This window comes from Denticeps clupeoides, chromosome 4 (assembly GCF_900700375.1).
Source record: "Denticeps clupeoides chromosome 4, fDenClu1.1, whole genome shotgun sequence".
Lineage (NCBI taxonomy): Eukaryota > Metazoa > Chordata > Actinopteri > Clupeiformes > Denticipitidae > Denticeps > Denticeps clupeoides.
In genome coordinates this window covers 17,008,985-17,028,838 of record NC_041710.1, presented here as the reverse complement: position 1 = coordinate 17,028,838, position 19,854 = coordinate 17,008,985, and the positions used below count along the sequence as shown (strand labels likewise).

The following is a 19,854-nucleotide window of genomic DNA, read 5'->3' as shown; positions in this document are numbered from 1 at the left end:
TTTAACCACGTGCCAACTGCAGGAAATGTTGAGCTCACTGGGCCCTCTTCTGGTACTTACAATTACTACACGCCGGGGTCAAGGGTAAATCGGACTCAAAAGTCCTAAAAGTCATTTTAACGAATTTCCGCCTGTGTCTTCCGTGGATGCATAAGTAGGCATGGTGAAATGTTTGAAGCCATTATCTTCTTAGCTTGAACAAAGCTGCTTTTTGAAGGTCACTGTTTGTTCCTGTTTCACGTCAAACATTTAAATATTCTTTCAATATTATACAAAAGTGTACACTCTTCTGTGTTGGCTTATTTTCTAAATATATATATGAATATATATAAAAACGTGAGCACGGTGTCCTTAAATCACGACGTGCCGTTTCGTGCAGACTCTGCCGTTCTAAAGGCCCGGTAGACTAGACATTTGCTGGCCCCGTTATGCATCCCTAAACATATTTCCTGTTTCCCTTTTGAATGTGGAAATTTTCCCCACGACACTTTTCCCGGCCGCACCATTTCAGTGAAGAGCGGCTTTCTCTCCCCCCCCCGTGTCACGTGACGTGGGCGGCGGCAGGCGCGAATAACCCGGAAGCAGACGCGCGGCTCACCGAGCGCCCCGTCCGGCTCCGCGGACTCAAGGAGAGGAAGGCATTGCACTATGGCTCTGTTGTAAAAGCGGGCTTCCCCAGAGTCGTGTGGACAACGTACCGGCAATCCGTCACCATCCGCGCCTTAAACATGGACCTCCGGTGGAAAGGCTTGTCCTGGACGCAAATAAGTTGTTAGTAATAACTTCTGAATTCTGTATTGGGCCGTCGGAACACTTTTCTTATGCCCTTCGCACGCTGCCGGGTTTTTTTTTTCAATATATTAAGTGACAGTCGCTGGCGGGCATCGCCCGGCTGGCGCCGCTCTCGCCTGGGACCCGATGTGTATTCTGGTTTTATTTATTTCTTCTTCTCGCTTTGCTTGTTTGACTTGAAGAGAGAAAATAACCCCGAACCAACTTTGGAGAGCTTGAAACCCGGCGCCGAGTCGCCCTTCACTCCTGACCCCGTCGCTGCTCCCGACTTTAGGTAAGTTCTCCCGGCGTGTGCGACACGGGCCTGCGGCTCCTCGCGTCCACGTTTTCCCTCCACCGACTAGCCGGCCGCCTGGCTAAATAGCACCGCTCGCCGGGTGGTTCCACGCTGGAACGCCGCACCGCTCGCCGTGTCCAGAACACGCGTTTTTTTTTTTGCACATGTCGCCGCGTGGTTTTTAATGGGGTTTTATTGGTGTTTAGAGGACTCGGGAGGATTTTTGGTTGTATTTTTTTATTTTTTTTTTGCGGCGAACCATTCGCAGGCTTTCAGACCATTTATCCTTCGACTAACAGGTAATCGGTCATCTGACTGGGACTTCGAACAGTGACAATAGAATAATCCCGCTTTGCGTCGAGAGGAGACCAGAACGATTCCCTCGTGTAAATTTGATGACTTCCACGCACATTAACCGCGTTGGTTTTGTCATTTTAAAACAAATAACGCGTGTTTCCTCTCCTATTTGTAGAGTATTGCTCTAGTTGTGTGTTTGGACTTGCTTAATTTCATTCGTTCAGTCGGCTCTGCGTGTTTTATATTTTGAGTTTTAAACCGGCGTTTCTTTTGTACGTGTCGGAATTAGTCGGATTTTGTCCTCGCTGTCGTTTTTCAGGGATTCCGGGCCTGTGAAGTACCCCTAAAAAACGGACCGGCCCACTCTTAAAAACGAGCCAATTTTCCACAGACCGGCCTGTGTTAACTAACACGCAGTCGGCCTGTCGACGTGGGACACAAATGAGACTTTCCTGAGTGTTCTAGAAATGAATTTGACGTGGGAAGCCTTGAGGTGAGCGCAGGCCGAAAGCCCCGTGTTAATTACCCCCTTGGCTAAGTTGGCTAGCAGGCCGCGGTGCACTTTTTTTTTTTTCCTTTTCTCTTAAAAAAAAAAAAAAAAAAAACTCAATTTTGCTGCTAAAGTTTTCCGTGGCCCCGCGATTTTCACCCCTTTTCGTGTTAAACCTGCCGCTTCGTTTTAAGAGAGCGGCGATTTGTCCTCGTCTATCGCGCCGAATAACGGAGGCCATATGGCAGAGCAGCGGCTAAAGCTATCACTGCTAAGGCCGATGTGACACGTCCTTATTTCTCCATATTTCCTCTCGCCTTCCCATTTAAAGGAAAAGAGTCTCTCGTTCCGTGTCAAACGCGCGTCCTCGCTGCAGCTGTCTCTCTTTTTAATTTGGTCAAATGATCGGCGTGGTTCGGAGTTTCTGGACTCGGCCTGCCGGTTTTAATCACGTTACGGATTTGGCGAAATGTGCTGGACGGAGGTCGACGCGGCGTCACCGCTCAGCCTCATGACAGCGGGGATCTGGCCCACAACGAGGCCTCTGATGTCCCGCTTACCCCCAACCTCTGGAGACCCCTCTCATAGACCTGTTCTGGAAGGATCTCAAAGGCAAATGACAGAATTGTCTGGTCTTAACTGGTCCTGTCACCGGCCCAGCAGTCTTCTAGTTAGTAGTTCAAACTTTGCATCATATTTTAGGTGGCTAGTAATCCCCACACAGCCTATAATGCCTTTGGTTCTTTTGTGTTTGTCAATTGAGGTGTTGCACTAAATACAATGAGTTTACCTGAACTGAAATGTTTTACATGCTTTTTTAAAAAGGAATATTGTAATATGCATTTTATTGCCATTTTATCCGTGGCCTTTTGGAAGTTCTGCTAAATTATCACTCACACATCACGTGGAATTGAATTGTGGGGTGGTTTAATGCTGATCAGGTTGAGGGACTGCAGGTTAGGTGAATTTTGCTGAATTGGTCAGCTTCTTGTTTATGGATTAAGCCAAGTTCTAGACTAAAAGTGGTTTTCCTTTTCAAGAACGTCAGTGTTCTCTTTTGGTCTAGGACAAAGCCCAATCCTTAATTGGGACACCGACTCTATGCGCTACGACCTGCTCTATAGGGGTTGCCCTAGGCTTTCTTGGGCTAATGGCAGAACATATATACTGGAGAAATTTTGGGTGTGGCAAATTCTCAACAATACTGAGTGATAAGATTTCAAAGCTTGTGTACATTTTTCAAGGTCCCAATACATAGTTTTTGCTCAGTGTTTCTCACAAAGCCCACATTGTAAACAATGAAAATATTCAAATCTGTACCAATACATACAAACAATAACGTTTGTAAAAAGACACAATTTTCATTAAACTGTTGTCTGATCACATTTACAGGATTATTGATTAGTTTAATTCAACTGGATTGAAGTCCAGGCATTTTGATCATGTTACTGAGTTTATATTATGTTTGAGAAATGGGTCCTATTGTACTCAGTTTTCACCTTCTTTTTTTAAAACTGCAGGGAAGGTGAGTGAGCAAGAGTGTGTATGTCAGGATGCCTGTATGTGACGCCGGGGTGGGTGGTGTACTGTTATCAGTTTACTGACACGACGCTACCCCACCCAAAATACTCTTGTCGAACATGAGTGTGTATATATAGTTTTTCTTCCCCCTTCCACAATGATGTCCCATAGATTTTCATCTAATTCAGGGGTCTGAAAACCTTGGCTCTGGGGCCGCATGCCGCACTGTCATCTTTACACTGCAACTTTGGAGAATACGTGTTTTTTTTTTGTTTTTTTTTTTCCCTCTCTCTCAAATTCAGAAGTTTTTTTGTCACATGCTATGGGTGCAATTTTTTTTTTTTTTTGCTCAAAATATGCATCACAAATGCCCTATATGCAGATATGCTTGCAACCCCCACCAGAGCTGTTAATCAGTTTGTTCAATTAAAGTAGCGTTTCAAAATCGGACTCATCTTGGGCTGAGTAAACAGTTGTTTGCAATATTTAGTGTTTAATGGTTTGCATATGTTGACTTGATGCTGGTAAGCAAGTTATGTAGAGTTAGCGCCGCTAAGTTAGGGTGACCTTTTATTTATTATTATTTATTTATCCCCCCCCCCCGTCCAGCTGGGTTTTAGACGGGTGAAACCCCACCGTTTCACAAATATTGAATTTCCCAAGCAACACACTAGCATACTTTTATACATAGCATAAACTTTTAAATAACGTTTATCTTCATTTTACAGTCTCCCGAGGCTTTTTCTCCTTTGGAAACTAGATCCAAATGGTTCTTTGAGTCTAAAAGGATGCCGACCCCATATCTAGTTGATATGTTGCTGTACATGCTTGTTTCCATTTTACCCACTGTACCACTTTCTCTTTCTAGGTTGACTGCTGGAGACAAAAGACAGTGATCTTTTATTTCACAGGATTATTTCAGAGGTCTTTATCTTTTTATTTACTCATTTAGTGTGCTTTGTCGGTCCATGGCTGATTCCATTTCCATTGCCTTGTTGCAGTTTGGTTGTCAGGTCCGAGGCCCCCCTGATGCAGAACCACATGAAATGAATAAACCACCGCAGCCTATAACAGGACCCCCTTCAGTCCCCCTCCCTGCCCCATCCCCAGGGTTGACCCAGGTTAGTGTCTGAAGTTGATGTAGTGCAAGATGCATGTCCTGTATCTTAGTCTGAGGTCTAATGCGCAATGTGCAAATTTCTATGAATGGTCTAAATGTTCCTAGTTACATGTGTAAGATGTCACAAGCGTAAATGAAAATAATTTACACGTTTTTTTTTTTCCCCCCTTTAACACAGCAAATACACTACCTGTCAAAAGTATAGAAACTCCTACTCATCTGAGTCTTGCATTTTCTTATGCAAGACTCAGATGAGTCTACAGATGAGTCTTCTTATCATTCACTCGTGTATGAACATCTCATTAAGTGACACTTGACGACTAGTGAACAAACCTTATGAAGGTAGTCCACTCTGAAATAACATCATTCAAGGTGGCCTCCATCTTAGTCTTTATAACTGCTATAGAGAAGATGTCCAAGCTTTTGATTGTTGTATATGTACATGTAAACGGCACAGTGACTTTGAACTAGTCAGTATTTTTTCCATACCTGGTTGGGATTTATGGCATTTTAGGAAAAAGATAAGTGTTGTCTGTGCCTTTATGGTCTTCTAGCTTTGTTAGCTTACTTCTCAGTAAAAAAAAAAATCACAAATCACGGGTACATAGTTGTGCAGCAAGTAAACTAGGGCTCCTTTTTCCCCCCTCTCTTTTAGCCTCCCTTTCCTGCCGGCCAGCCTCAAACTGTTGTCTATACTCCACAGATGAACACTGCCCCGCAGCCCAGACAGGTACACTATCCCTACAACACATGTTTCTAGTGTCATGGCCATGCTGCTTATGTCTGTCTAGTGTGTGCGAGTGTGCCTGCTTTGTCTTTTCATATCTGTGTGAGTAGAGAAATCTCTGCATGTCCATCCAGGGTCAGTTTCTCTGTGTGCTGAACTTTTGACCTCTTTGCTCTCTCCTGCTCTCCTAGTTTGCTCCAGGGCCACGTGCTTTACACCAACAGGTACTAACATTTACTGATCCTTTAGTAGGTTGTAGCTTGTGCGAATGAGCACAAACCTTAGTTTACTAGTATTCTCAATTGTTGTATTATGGAGTAATGACTTTCATCCAGTGTCATAGACCATAATACATCAATGTTGCTTGAGCATATCAAAAGAACTGATTAAAACATTCTTCTGTGACCATGGCAACATACCCAGAAAATTTAAAACATTTCACATAGAAATCTTAGGTTGCTGAGTGTTTCACAGTCTTCTGAGTTTGCACATGTTGAATTTACCTTTTGACACTAACTTAATTCTGAAAGCTGGTAATGAGCAGATTTTAAACAGGTAGAAAAGTGAATTAATTAGGAAATGGATTTCCATGGTCAAATCCGTGTAATTTCGCCTCCTCCACAATCTCCATGACGTAGTTGGTTTTAAATGACAATGGGGAAAAGTACTTGGAGTTGTATTGGATTTAATCTTTTAAAAATGTTTGGTCTGCCTCAGCAGGACCTGCATTCCTTAACTCTTTTTAGCTCAGTGGTAGAGAATATTGGAGTTGCGCTGTCTGTCGCCTGTCTGTCCTCACCAGTGTGTGTGTGCTCTAAGCTAACAGTTATACTGCTTCTTGCCTCTTTTTTTTTTTCCTCCACCTCTGTCTTTCCTGCGCTTGGCCTTTCTGTCTCTTGCCACTCTTGTCACCTCTGGTGTGTTATGGGACTGAAGGGTGGATTCAGGTCACTGCAGGTAATTGTTTCTCTTTCCTTCTCACCTGAGATAAGGTCTTGAATGTAATGGGGAAGTTCTTTATATATAGAAATTTTAACTTGTCAACTGCCTGACTAAATGGTATTATTAGCTAATCAATAAATGTAAATGGAAAACTGGTTTCACCCCAATTATTGAACTGTATCAACTTTGATGGTTCAAATACCTTTTTGTGTATTTTGTATTTTTTTTTTTTTTTTTTTTTTTATGGAAACTGTCAGCTATTAAGCCCTTTAATAAAAATAAATTATGCCCAATTTGCTGAAGCTTCACTGAGATGCAATGCCTTTTATATTTAAAAAAAAAATGTATTTACGACTGCACAATTGTGAACAAAAATCTATTTGCAGTGGTTTCTGCACTGTCATTTATTAGTGTTATTTGCTTCATTCATATCATGCATCATTCTCTCAATGTTACCAAGCTCCCTCTTCTGCTATTTTTGTGTTTTGATGTAGAAGTGAAACCATTTTCATTTTCATCTCCAGTTTTATCCAAACCGGCCCAGTCTGCCCGGCAATGCCCCCCGGGTCCCGCCGAGCAGCACTCCGCGGGCTGTGGCGCCTCCCCATGTCTACCAGTCTGGCTCTCAGATGATGATGATCCCCCAGCAGCAGCTGCAGTTTGCCAATTCTCAAGGCGCCTATTTCATCCAGTCAGGCCAGGTACTGCCTTTCTTAGCTTCTTGTATTCAAACACAGTATGGAGACATGGTCTAAATTGTGCTCTAAATTACGTACTCTCTTGACAGTTCCGCACACCGTACATGGCGCAGACGCAACAGTATTCTGTGCCAAGTGGAACAACTGGGTTTTACCCTAATACCAATCCAGCTGAATATAGTACATATGGTAAGTAATGCTGCTTCAGGCCTTTTAAAGAACCAATGTTGAAAAAGCTCTAGGCCAGGGGTTGGCAACTCACTAAGTGTTTTTCCCTCCCCTGAAATTTTGAAGATAAATTTTTTTCTCCTCTTTCCCAATATTTGAATCACAAAGGCCATATATGCCCACCACCCCATGAGCGCTGTTAATCAGTTTAGTCACCTCATAGGCTGAGTAAACTGGCATTTGCGATATTTAGTGTTTAATGATTTGCATATGTTGACTTCAAGTAGTAAAAACTGTTCACCACCCCTATTTTCTTGGCATAAACAAAATTACCCAAGCAACACACTAGCCTAGGTTTTTTAATACATAGCATATTACTTTTAATGCTGAGTTACCTACATTTTACAATCACCAGGGTAGCGCTGGGAGGTGGGGGGAGCTCCTGGTGTGTTCTCTTTTGTGGAAACCGGACTCAAATGGCTCTTTGAATGTTATAGGTTGCCAACCCCTGGTCTAGGCTCGTGCCTATCTCACTAACTAATGCACCAGGGCTACTTCCTGTTCGGGATGTTGCTTGTGCTATTGGTCTTCACTGCTCTTGTGGCCAATGTGAAGTCAGCTCTATATCCTGGCCCGATTTTAACAATGGTGGTGCTGTCTGTACATGGTATTTCACCTTTCCTTGTCCCTTTTCTTTATTTCTCATTTTCTGTTTCTTCCTCTAACCTTTCTGAGTCCAGTGGTCCTCCAGCGATTAGTTTCTGCTCTTTGTTGACGCCTGTCGTTCACAGTTGTCCCTTTCTTTCTGTTCCCTTCTCTCCTACCTTTGCTGTCTTTCCCCACTCCTCTCCCCCTGAGTTCAGAGTCCTCTCTTTCTGTGAGAGAGAGGCGGGGGGGTGGGGGGAGGTCAGCTGGGCGGGAGAACGGGCGTCTGTCTCTCCACGGCGCTCCCCTCACCTCCCAGCGCTACCCTGGTGAGTAGAAAGTGAAGGGCTTGCTGGTGTCTCCATGCGTGTGAACTGGTTTGTGAATGGTGTACACTGACAGATTAAAGGGCACATGCACTCTGATTTGGATGCTCACTGGCATGGTGTTTACAGATGGCTATCCATCCCATCTGTGGCTTTACGTTGTTCCGGTGTCACAATCAGTAACGCTGCCTAGTAATAGACTGTTTATATGCATTAAATCTGGTGCTAATTATCTGAGAGAATCAAAGAAGAATAAACCCTCATTTTGTCTTCATTTTAGCCAGTTCTGTTCATGTAGTCTTGACCAGTTTAAACTTGCTCAGTTAATGTGGGTCAGCATTAAACAGCAATGCTATGCCGGAACAACGTAAGTGCAGTGTTAGTCCTGTGCTTTTGAGGCTGCGCACTCTGAACTGAAGCATGTTGGGAAAACAGATTTTGCAAGTTAATTAAAATACCAATTTACTTAAGACATTCACAGGTGGCCTGCTGTTGTGCTTTGCTGTTGGTGCATGCAATGTGCATGTCCATTTTTTTTTTTATTGTGTTAAAGTGAGGTGATTTATTTCTCTGCCTTTTTTTTTTACCCTTTTACAGCAGGAGCATATTACCCTGCCCAGCCTCAGTACCCTCCCTCTGTGCCAGCCCAGCCGGTCATGTTGAACCCTGCTCAACAGCCACCACCTCCACCACAACAGCCTCCACCCCAACAGCAAGGCTTGTCTAAAAGGGAGCGCAAGCAGGTACATCTTTCTCAATTCTCATCTTAGTCAAAGCAGCAATGTGTTTCATTCTGACACCAATCTTGTTGTTTGCACTGACATCTTGTATTAGGAAGAAATGTTCCATATAAATAAGCTAGGAACCAAATTCACCTCTTGCAGATCAGAATACGAGATCCTAACCAGGGAGGACGTGACATAACTGAAGAAATCATGTCCGGTGGAAGAACCACGTCGACACCCACTCCTCCTCAGGTAAAATGCTGGCCTAACATTTTCTATGGTACAGACATGGGTGGTTTAATCAGCTGATTGTTATTCTGTAGGGTGGTAGTAGCGTAGTGGTTAACACACTCACCTATGAACCAGAAGACCCAGGTTCAAATCCCACTTACTACCATTGTGTCCCTGAGCAAGACACGTATCCCTAAGTTGCTCCGGGGGGGGGCTGTCCCTGTAACTACTGATTGTACGTTGCTCTGGATAAGGGCGTCTGATAAATTCTGTAAATGTAAAATGTATTCTTCCTTCAGCTATGCATGTTGTGTGTGTTTTTTTTTTTTTTTTTTTTTTTTTTTTTCCCTCCCCCCATTAAGTCCTTGCACACCATGATTTTGTAATTAGCCTAGATCAAAAATTTTCTTGTGCAAATATTCTAGGCTCCTGAAATGATTGCCATTCAAACTAATGGTGATGTGTTGCCGCCTCCTGCAGTTGTGAACAGAGCAGGTTAGTATGTTTTTATGAATGCTTAGTGTGCGACCTTTTCGGATTTTATCACTGACTTGTTCAAATGACTTCTGTTTGTGAAATCTCAGAGGAGCAAGTGAATCCTGTTAATGCTCCAGCTACCTCCACCCCACCACCTCCTACACAGACCACTGAGCAGCCCTCTTCCGAGCAGCCGGAAGTGCCCACTTCTACCAATGCCAGCCCTGTCCCTGAGGTTGAAACTGTCCCATGTGGCGATCTAGTCCCCATTCCCCCTGGTGAGGACCCAAAGGCAATTGCTGCTGCATCTCCCTCACCACCTCCAGCTCCAACTTCTCCCCCACCAGAGCTTCACGTATCTGACTGCATTGATGGGCCAGTGCCTCCTGAAGCCCCTTCAGCTCAGGATGAACTCCATATTAGCCTGGCTACAGTGGGCCAGTCCCCTATTCAGGATGATGAGGTGGAACAAGAGGTCCATGAAGAAAAACAAGAGTCTCTGGACATGCAGCCAGAGCCAATCTTGGATCCGATAACAGAGCCTGCCCTCGTCACAGTCGAACTTAATGTTGAGGCTACTCCAGCTCCATCCATGGCCAATGGTAGTGCTGAACCTGTGAAGGAAGTTGAGCCCTCCCCTGCCCCCTTGATGCCGCCTCAGCCTGATATGGAGTCTACAGTAAACAAACCAGATGAAGTTTGCCTACCTAACGGTGTCTCTCAGGACGCTGAGGAGCCACACGAGGAGAAGCTTGAAAGCGTCCCTTTGGCCATTACTGAACCTAAGATTTCCGAAGAGCTTGAGTGTACGCCTTTGGTTGATGCTACCCCTGTAGAAGAGGAGACTGAGATTCCAGAGGAGACTCCCTCATCCACAGACAGCGCCATTGCTGATGACACCACTATGCAAGGTATCAAAGGCATTATATCTGATTGGGTGGGGTAATGCTGTACCCAGCCAGCCATGAGTAAGCTCCACTTTCTAAACTTTTCCAGCTGCTGTGCCTGTTTTAAAGAAGAAGAAAAGATTGAAAGATCTTGACCGAAAGAATGTTGGTGATGTCTTGGATGCCTTTAAAGAGGTTTGTGCCTTTTTATTATATATTGTTACATCAAGTATGTTCTCATCATATCTCCCCTCCCAGTGTAATCAAAATTAATGGAGCGTTATGGAATTACAGCAGTCACAACATACTACTTCCTGAAGTCAACCACCCCTTTTTTTTTTTATTTTAAAGCCCGAGGTAGAACCAGTCCCTGAACCCGTGCCCCCGAAGGTTGAGTTGGCAGAGCCACGCACTGCTACGCCCCCAGTAATTACTCCTGATGACTCTGAGGAGACATGGGAGGAGAAGGAGGATAAGCTTGATGCTGAAAACATTGAACCAGATGCACCAAAAGTTGAGCAGAAGTATCAGTACAAAGAAGGTATGTCCTTGCTAATGCGCTGTTTATCAGCTTTTGTCCGCTATCAGTAAATAACTGCTGCTTCCTTGCAGATCAATGGAAGCCCATTAACCCAGAAGAGAAGAAGAGGTATGATCGTGAGTTCTTGTTGGGCTTCCAGTTTATTGGTGCCAGCATGAACAAGCCTGAGGGTTTGCCACAGATCAGCGACGTTGTGCTTGACAAGGTCAGGGCCTTTAACTGGCCAAGTGTCATGTTTCTGTTTTGGATGGCTTGCCTTATACTATTCTACCACACCTTGGGGTTCCTTCTCTTCTGTGTGTAATGTTGTCTTTTTATTATGCTTAGGCTAATAAGACGCCATTGCGTCCTTTGGACCCAAGCCGTCTGATAAACTGTGGCCCAGATTTCACCCCGTCCTTTGCCAACCTTGGCAGACAGTCCTCCAGTGGCAGAGGCCCTGTAAGTTTTTTTTTTTTTTTGTTTAAAACGTAACGCTTCATTTTTTATTTGTACTCTGACCTTAACTAACTTTCCTCAAACTTAACCTAAAGCCCCCTGGCCCACGGCGGTCTCAGCAGGGTCCAAGGAAGGAACCACGGAAGATCATCGCCAGTGTGTCGCTCAATGATGACATACAGCTGAATAAGGCAGAGAAAGCATGGAAACCTGCAGTCAAGAAGCAGACCCGCAGTCGTGCTGCAGAAGAGGACCCTGAAGATGACTCTGAGGGCGCCAAAACACAGGATCTGTTTCGCCGTGTGAGGAGCATTTTGAATAAACTCACACCTCAGATGTTCCAGCAGCTGATGAAACAGGTGTCTGAGTTTACCATTGACACAGAAGAGAGGCTCAAGGGTGTTATTGACCTGATCTTTGAGAAAGCCATTTCTGAACCCAACTTCTCTGTAGCTTATGCCAACATGTGCCGCTGCCTTATGGGGGTGAGTATCATTTTCTTTTCTTTTTTTTTTTTTTTTTTTTTTTTGGAAGGGCGGCCTATAGAAGTGAGTGGGCATTTGCCGATATGACGTGAAAACCAATATTTCTGCATTTTTTCCAAAAAAAAATGACTAACCCACTATTTCTACAGAGTCTCACGTGATTGAACTGAAACACATTTATGCTAATTTTCACATCCAATCACAGAGTAATTGGAATGCTTAGCACGTTTGGATGCCATGTTGCTCAGTGGAGGAGTGGGGAAAATTATCTGGGCAGAAAAAGCATGAGAACGGGGAGGTAACCTTTCCCCTTAGGACAAGGGGAGACATTCCAGATTTGAACTAGCTGCCGCTCTCTGAATGGCGGCGCAAAATGGTCAAAGCACAGTGGGCACCTTTCATGGCTGCTCACCAAGGGTGATTCAAAGGACACTTTATGGGGCATTGGTGGCCTAGCGGTTAAGGAAGCAGAAGGTTGCTGATCCTGATCCGCTAAGTTGCCACTGAGCAAACCCACACACTGCTCCCCATGCGCCTGTCATGATTGGGTGATTTTATTGTCACTGTGTGCTGTACTACATTGTATGACTATCCCTTCTCTTTCACCATTTCTAGCCACTGCATGACCGAAGACATGCTAGGGGAACTTGTATTAATATTAATACATCTCAGAGGGAAATTTTCAAAATAGGGGACTTTTAAAATCTTGAGTATCTGAGTGTCTTTATTTTAAACAAATACTTACTGTGACATTTGTTTACCTTCAGCTGAAAGTCCCCACATCAGATAAGCCTGGAGTCACTGTGAATTTTCGCAAGCTGCTGCTTAACCGTTGTCAGAAGGAGTTTGAGAAGGACAAGGACGATGATGAGATCCTTGAGCAAAAGCAGAAAGAATTGGATGCTGCTGCTGATGTAAGTCACGCACAGCGGCTTGTACCACTCCAATCCTGCTAATTGTGGGGAAAAATGATTTGATATATCAGCACTGATCGCAATCTCAGAAATTAAGTGCTTCACTGCATCCTGTAATCTGGGTGGCAATTTTTAAAAATTGGGTTCTGCAGGAGGAAGAGAAGCAACGACTGAGTGTTGAGCTTGAGGAGTCCAAGGACAAAGCTCGGCGGCGGTCTCTTGGCAACATCAAATTCATTGGAGAACTGTTTAAGCTCAAGATGTTGACAGAGCCCATTATGCATGACTGCATAGTCAAGCTGCTGAAAAACCATGATGAGGAAAGCCTGGAGTGTTTGTGCCGCCTCCTGTCAACTATTGGCAAGGACCTGGACTTTGAGAAAGCCAAGGTGAGGGGCACTCCTACCCTTTTTAATAAACTCACCCAAGGTTTTACTTTTTTGGGTATACAAATAATCAAACTTTAATGTTAATTTATCATCCTGTCATTTCCCTTCCATTTGAGCCACATGTCTGTCCCACTGATAAACACTGGGAATGAGCTCAGTCTTGTCAAAGGACTGTTTTACTTGATACTTGTTGTTTGACATGTTGAAACACTTCTACACTGCCACAGCCACGTATGGACCAGTACTTCAACCAGATGGAGAAGATAATCAAGGAGAGGAAAACATCATCTAGAATTCGTTTCATGCTTCAGGATGTTCTGGACTTAAGAAGGGTAAAGCTAATTTGTGAATAGACCTTACATTTGACAGGGACTTGATTGAGGCACAGTGCTGATATTGTATAATCTTCTGCCTACAGAGCAACTGGGTGCCCAGAAGAGTAGTAGACCAGGGGCCCAAGACCATTGACCAGATCCACAAAGAAGCAGAAATGGAAGAGCACAGAGAGCAGATCAAAGTACAGCAGCAGCTCATGTCCAAGAAAGACACACCAAGACCCACCCGAGGAGGACCTCATGGGTCTGGGGGTCGTGGCAGTCAGCCACAAGATGAGGGCTGGAATACTGTCCCGATCAGCAAGAACAGACCCATTGATACCAGCCGCCTCAGCAAGATCACTAAGGTCTGTGGCAGACTACACCTGATTAGTTTCCTAGTAGCATAAATATGCTGGAGGCCGATGCTGCCTCCCACATTTTTAGTCTCAAGGTTTAGAAGGAATTTGTTTTTAACCAAAGTGTGTCCGTGGAAAAAAGCAGGTTCCCATATCATGGTCTGCCTGTGAACTGAAACATCAAGGGGGTTTCTCTAGATCCTTGCTCTGTTTTAAATGGAGGGACTTTGCTCTGTCTGCCAGGGACGTTTCTTTAATCTGTGGCATTTCCTCCTCAGCCTGGAGCCTTGGACTTTAACAACCAGCTCCTAGCCCCTGGAGGAAAGGGCACTTGGGGCAGCTGGGGCAAGGGCAGCAGTGGAGGCAGTGGGGCCAAACCCAGTGAGTCAGGTAAAACAATGGCCACACAGAACCGACTTGATCATGTTTAGTATCGGTCTTGATTTCAAAAATAGTGACTGTGGGTGCTTCTGCCACAGCAGAGTCTGGCCGTCCGGCCACCAGCACCCTAAATCGCTTTTCAGCTCTGCAGCAGCCGGGAGTCTCGTCCACTTCCTCGTCTTCCTCCATGGACTCTGACAGACGAGTGCCACACAGGTGAGTCCTGTCTTTCTGGCTTTTTTTATTTTATTTTTTTTAAATACTTCACTGGATTCTGTGTGCATCTAATCTTTACTATAATCCACAGGAGCAGCTCCAGTCGAGATCGTAGTGACCGGGATCGTGTGGACCGGGAGCGTGGCGATCGTAATCGTTTTGACCGGTTTGAGAGGCGTGATAGCCGGGATGACCGTAGTGCAGACAGGAATCGTCCAACTGTGACCAAGCGCAGCTTTAGCAAAGAGAGTGAGGAGCGTAGCCATGGAGCGGATGGCCGTGGAGAAGCTGTGCGTCGTGTTGCTAGTATGACTGATGACCGATCAGGACGTGGTTCCAGGGACAGGAGCAAGGAGAGCGGTGAGCATTGATTTGATGGGGCAGGAGGGGCAATTCAGAGACTACAACAATTATTTTGTTGATCCTCCAAAAACCTTCGCCCTAGTGATTTGGAAGCTTGGGCACCAGCTCTTACACATGAAAAATATGAGGCTCCAGATTTAAAATAACTTAAGTGCCGCCCCTTTATTGTGAGCTGTGCCACAAGGGCCGGATTTCTGAAAATGGCTGAACTTTCAATCACTACTCCCCACAAACACTTCATCTGATTCATATTTGGTTCAAACCCTGTCTGAAATTGTCCTCTTAAACACCGCTTGACAAGGTCCCTTTCCCCTCCGCAGTGAAGTGTGAACCCACCCCACCCACAGCTACAGCCAAGCCAGCCCTCAGTGAGGACGAGGTGGATAAGAAGTCTAAGGCTATTGTTGAGGAGTACCTGCACATCAATGACATGAAGGTCAGTGTGTGCTTGTCCCTTCACAAACACATCTTTAACTAGAGACCTAAAGCAAATAACTCTACTGATGACCTCTATTTTGAGCCATGTGTCTGGGCCACTGAACTGAAGTGATGGGATTGAGGAACTGAGGAGCCATTGAATGCTTTAATATTAATGTGAAAGCTATCTGTGCTTTTGGTAACTTTTTTTTTGTTTATTTATTATTTTCGTAGGAGGCACTGCAGTGTGTGCAGGAGCTGAACAGCACATCTCTGCTCTTCGTCTTTGTGCGGAATGGTGTGGAGTCCACACTGGAGCGCAGCACAATTGCCAGGGAGCACATGGGCCTCTTGGCTCACCAACTCGTCACTAAGGGTGTACTACCTCCAGAGCAGTTCTACAAAGGGTGGGTGTTTGTGTATTGTATATTATATTATATTACACATTTGCCTAGGAAGCCTCCTTTCTTTCTTTTTTTTTTCTTTTATTTTTTTTTTTCTTTTCTTTTTTTAAAATGCCAGAATACAGACATTGCTCAAAAATTAAAGGGAAAACCAGTGACATCCTAGATCTGAGTTAATAAAACTTCTGCATATAAAATTTCATTTCCATTGATAGTTGAAACTGCTAACACACAAATTCAGTCCATTTTGTTCTGGATTTGTAGTCACTCTCAAAATGAAACATGGAAAGACTCTTTACAGGCTGATTCAACTTTGATATAATGTAAAATTTATGTAATGCAATCCAAAATTTGTTGTAAAAAGAGTCAACACAAGGCTCAGTAGTGTGTATGGCCTCCACGTGCCTGCATGACCTCCTAACAATGCGTGGACATGCTCCTGATGAGGTGGTGGGTGGTCTCCTGAGGGATGCATGGTGTTGGGCTATATGTACAAGGGCCCGACAACCTGTGGACGTGTGGCCTGTCTCCTGGAAGTGTCTCTCTGCCAGCATGGTGTCCAGAGCATACTCTTCAAACCTTCTTGCCGCAGCTCGCATTGATGTGCCATCCTGGATGAGCTGCACTACCTGATCCACTTGTGTGGGTTGTAGATTCCGTCTCATGTTACCACCCGCATTCAAAAGTGACCAAAGCATAGGAACTAAGTGGTCTGTGGTTACCACTTGCAGAACCACACCTTTATTGGGGATGTCTAGCTAATTGCCTATAATTTTTACCTGTTTATTCCATTTGCACAACAGCAAGTGAAATTCAGTGTTTCCTAAGTGGACAGTTTTTCACAGAAGTGTGACTGAGTTACATTTGTGTGTTTTTTTTAAAAGGAAGTGTTTCCTTTTATTTTTTGAGCAGTGAATTTAAAAGCACAGATGAGTGTTGTCCTTCTGGTTGCACAATGCTATTTAAAGAGTCCTTGGCTTGTCAGCTTTCTGTAAATGCATAAACTCTCCTCTTTACAGATTGCTTTAACTCCATTTTTTTTTTTTTTTTTTTGTTTACTCCAGACTGCATGAAACTCTGGAATTGGCAGATGACATGGCCATAGACATTCCCCACATATGGCTATACCTGGCTGAGATAATCACCCCCATGCTTCAGGAGGGTGGAATTCCCATGGGACAACTCTTCAAGTATGCGTCTTTTGTACTTTGGTGTTGGAATGGCTTTTCAAAACTTATGACATACGGTCTTGCTAAAATTATTTAATTTTTATTTATTTTTTATTTTTTTAAATCAGAGAAATTTCAAAACCACTGCTGCCTATTGGAAAAGCTGCGGTCCTCCTGGTGCAGATTCTTAATCTGTTGTGCAAAGGACTTGTATGTATGCTTTTAAATCAGAAGTGATTCCATGATTATCACTGCCCATATTAAAACTTTAACTTTATTGAATTTCCAGAGCCATAAAAAGGCTGGAGCACTTTGGGTTGAGGCTGGGCTCAATTGGAAGGACTTTTTGCCAGAGGATGAAGATGTCAACCAGTTTGTCACAGAACAGGTATGTATCTTTTTAAAGCATCAGATTCCTTTTTAGGCAATCTTTTCTTAAAGCTTACACCCATCCCCTCCTGTCTGTAGAATGTGGAGTTTACTCTTAGGGAAGAGTCAGATCAACCTACTAAAAAGGAGCTTACTATGGAGGATTTGATCAAGCAGCTGGACAAACTCATCCAGGACAAAGCTAGCAACCAGAGGATCCATGACTGGGTGGAAGTACGTTTGCTCATAACTTGATTCACTGGTTAAATTGTATCTTCAGGTGTTTTATGAAATATTAGAACGCTTGAGTTTAAAATTCTCTCTAAGATATGATTGCTGTGCTTTTATGAATAAATGAATGTACAAGTCAATGTTATTAATTCCCTGTCTTCAGGCTAATTTGGATGAGCACCAGATCTCTAGTCAGTTTGTGAGATCGCTCATGACTTCTGTCTGTCAGTCGGCCATTATTTGTAAGTACATTCCTGGAGCAGCCTTTTTTTTTTTTTTTTTTTTTTTTTTTTTTTAAATAAACCCTCCTTCCTGCCACCCAAATCAATGTTCGTTCTTCTGTCTTTCAAGATGAAAACCCATACAAAGTGAATGTGGAGCAAATTACTCAAAGGGCCAAACTCCTCCAGAAGTACCTGAGTGATGACCAGAAGGAACTGCAGGCACTTTATGCTCTCCAGGCACTCATGGTGCAGATGGAGCAACCTGCTAGTAAGTATCTGTTCTATTTTGTCTACACAATGAGCCAAGCTCTGTGTTTTTTTTTTACTTTTTTTTTTTTTTTTTTTTGGTTAATTTGTTAAGTACTCAGTGGTATGAATTTTGAACCATGGATTAATCAAAATAATTGCATGTCTTTCATCAGACTTGCTACGCATGTTTTTTGACACACTCTACGATGAGGATGTGATTAAGGAGGAGGCCTTCTACAAATGGGAGTCCAGCAAGGATCCTGCTGAGCAGCAGGGAAAGGGTGTGGCCCTGAAGTCAGTGACAGCCTTTTTCACCTGGCTTCGTGAAGCAGAAGAGGAGTCAGACAACAGCTAGGCACCGCCCACATCACCTTGGCACAGCAGAGGGTGCATAAAGGGAAAGATGCTGATGGGAGGATTTCAGACATGAACATTATCCTCGTTAAGCCAATCGTATCAATATTGATACAAACTACAATCAGTTTTTGTCCCGTTCTTTTTCTCATCCCCTTGTGGCCACTTAATGAAATAAAATTGCAAAAAAAAAAAAAAAAATTGCAGTTCTTAAATATGTTAACATCAAGTCATTTACATTTTTTATGAGACAATAATTCCTGAAAAGACGATACAAACCAACGCTGCTCTTATGTTAATATAAATATAGATGCAACATAGTGTATTACATGCAAGTATAGAGTTTTTAAAAGAAATGGTCATTTTATGTTCACGAGGCATGACATGGGGACATGCCCTGATGCGTGCGTGTGACTTCCGATCAAACTTTAAGCTCTTAAGGTTAGCGAGAGTGATGTGCAGGGGAGCTGAAGTGTTCTGTTTTAAAGGTGCGGAGATGCTGAAATTTTTTTTTTTTTCTTCTTCCCTCCTCCTTGAGCAAAGCCCCCCACATCCCTTCCTCTTTTGGCTTCTTGTTTACCAGTGTGGGACCTGCAAAACCAGGAAGAGGGATGGACTTTGACCTTTTGTTTGGACCTTGACTACTGGACTAGGTCACCATGCTTCCTTTATAAGCCATCTTCTCCCCTTACCACCTTGGCACGGTTTCACCTCTCCTCCTGCATTTAAGAACTGTTGGGTTTTTAACAACCCTTGTGAGCAAGCCTGCAGTGGATTTTAAGATGAAAATTATAGTTAAAACTTGAAGCATAGAGAAATTAACTTGATGAATGGACACAGTAATGATCCTAAAGCCTTTTCTACTCTTAAGTGGAAACTCATTTTAGGAGCGTTCTGTACATAAATTTTTTTTTTCTTTTTTTTTTTTTTTGAGAAATGACAAAATCTGTATTGCCATGTATTTTTCCCTCCAGCTGGTGAGAGGTGCTTATAATGATTCATTGATTACAGTTTTATTGAAAATTTTGTAAATATATTTTGCTTTCTTTATTATTTAAGGAATTAATGCTTTCACATCAGAAACTGGAAAAGCTGGAGAAACAATGTTGCAAATAAAAAGACTATCAAGTTGCTGAGCAGAGTGCGTGCCTTCGCCCTTATGGAAGCGTCTAATTCTGGTTTATCAAGAATATAGTTGAAGGAATCGCCATGAGAGTTTCAGTATGCTTCTCCAAATGGCATCAACTGCCCTTCACTGCACAACCACTGAATGTTTCTACACCCTGGAAATGAGCATTGCTGAAGTTTGATCTTCTCCTTGGCCTTTTCTTGTATTCCTTAGTTCTCCTGGCGTATGGTCCAGGATATTTTCCTTTACAGACCTTGCTTTAATTAGTCTCTGGTGATTTGTTGGTAGCCTAACAGTGCATGTGACTGGTTAAATGCAGACAGCAGCGTCGGAAAGTATCTCACGTGCTACTTTGCCCAGTCTTAAAATTTAAAGTCATTTGAGGATTTATTGTAGCCTCTTAATTTACCACTTCCTTGATTTCATAATCTGCACAAATTTTGATTCAAATGTCCCACAACTGTCTTTCTACCAAGACTTTGGATCTGTCCTTGAGGTAGAGAATGATACCCAGCAGATGGAGCCACACTGCTTGCTAATTTGAAACAGTTTGGGGGGGGCGGGGGGGGGGGGGGGTGTGGTACA

At 43.6% G+C, this 19,854-nt stretch overlaps 1 protein-coding gene and 1 non-coding gene across 8 annotated transcripts; both read left to right on the top strand.

The window, feature by feature from the left end:
- Positions 1-589: 589 nt before the first annotated feature.
- On the top strand, positions 590-18,369 carry eif4g1a (eukaryotic translation initiation factor 4 gamma, 1a). Of its 7 annotated transcripts, none has more exons than XM_028977639.1 (35): positions 590-771; positions 975-1,066; positions 4,246-4,301; positions 4,379-4,498; positions 5,153-5,227; positions 5,416-5,448; positions 6,161-6,181; positions 6,691-6,867; positions 6,954-7,053; positions 7,896-8,006; positions 8,601-8,746; positions 8,888-8,980; positions 9,385-9,454; positions 9,544-10,347; positions 10,433-10,518; positions 10,675-10,864; positions 10,936-11,069; positions 11,192-11,305; positions 11,398-11,787; positions 12,555-12,701; positions 12,854-13,090; positions 13,318-13,422; positions 13,509-13,772; positions 14,042-14,153; positions 14,246-14,360; positions 14,452-14,720; positions 15,044-15,159; positions 15,375-15,547; positions 16,609-16,734; positions 16,842-16,923; positions 17,003-17,101; positions 17,182-17,316; positions 17,477-17,555; positions 17,665-17,805; positions 17,960-18,369. In XM_028977639.1, the coding sequence occupies exons 4-35, from the start codon at positions 4,424-4,426 to the stop codon at positions 18,139-18,141; spliced, it is 5,001 nt and encodes a 1,666-aa protein (XP_028833472.1). In that variant the 5' UTR covers positions 590-771; positions 975-1,066; positions 4,246-4,301; positions 4,379-4,423; the 3' UTR covers positions 18,142-18,369. The 7 variants fall into 7 exon arrangements, with proteins under 7 accessions (XP_028833472.1, XP_028833470.1, XP_028833471.1 ...); XM_028977637.1 differs by having other exon boundaries at positions 14,243-14,360; XM_028977638.1 differs by lacking the exon at positions 4,246-4,301 and having other exon boundaries at positions 14,243-14,360.
- On the top strand, positions 15,219-15,294 carry LOC114789431 (small nucleolar RNA SNORD66). Its single transcript, XR_003749681.1, has one exon. It is a non-coding gene; the product is annotated as a small nucleolar RNA SNORD66 (small nucleolar RNA).
- Positions 18,370-19,854: the final 1,485 nt, after the last annotated feature.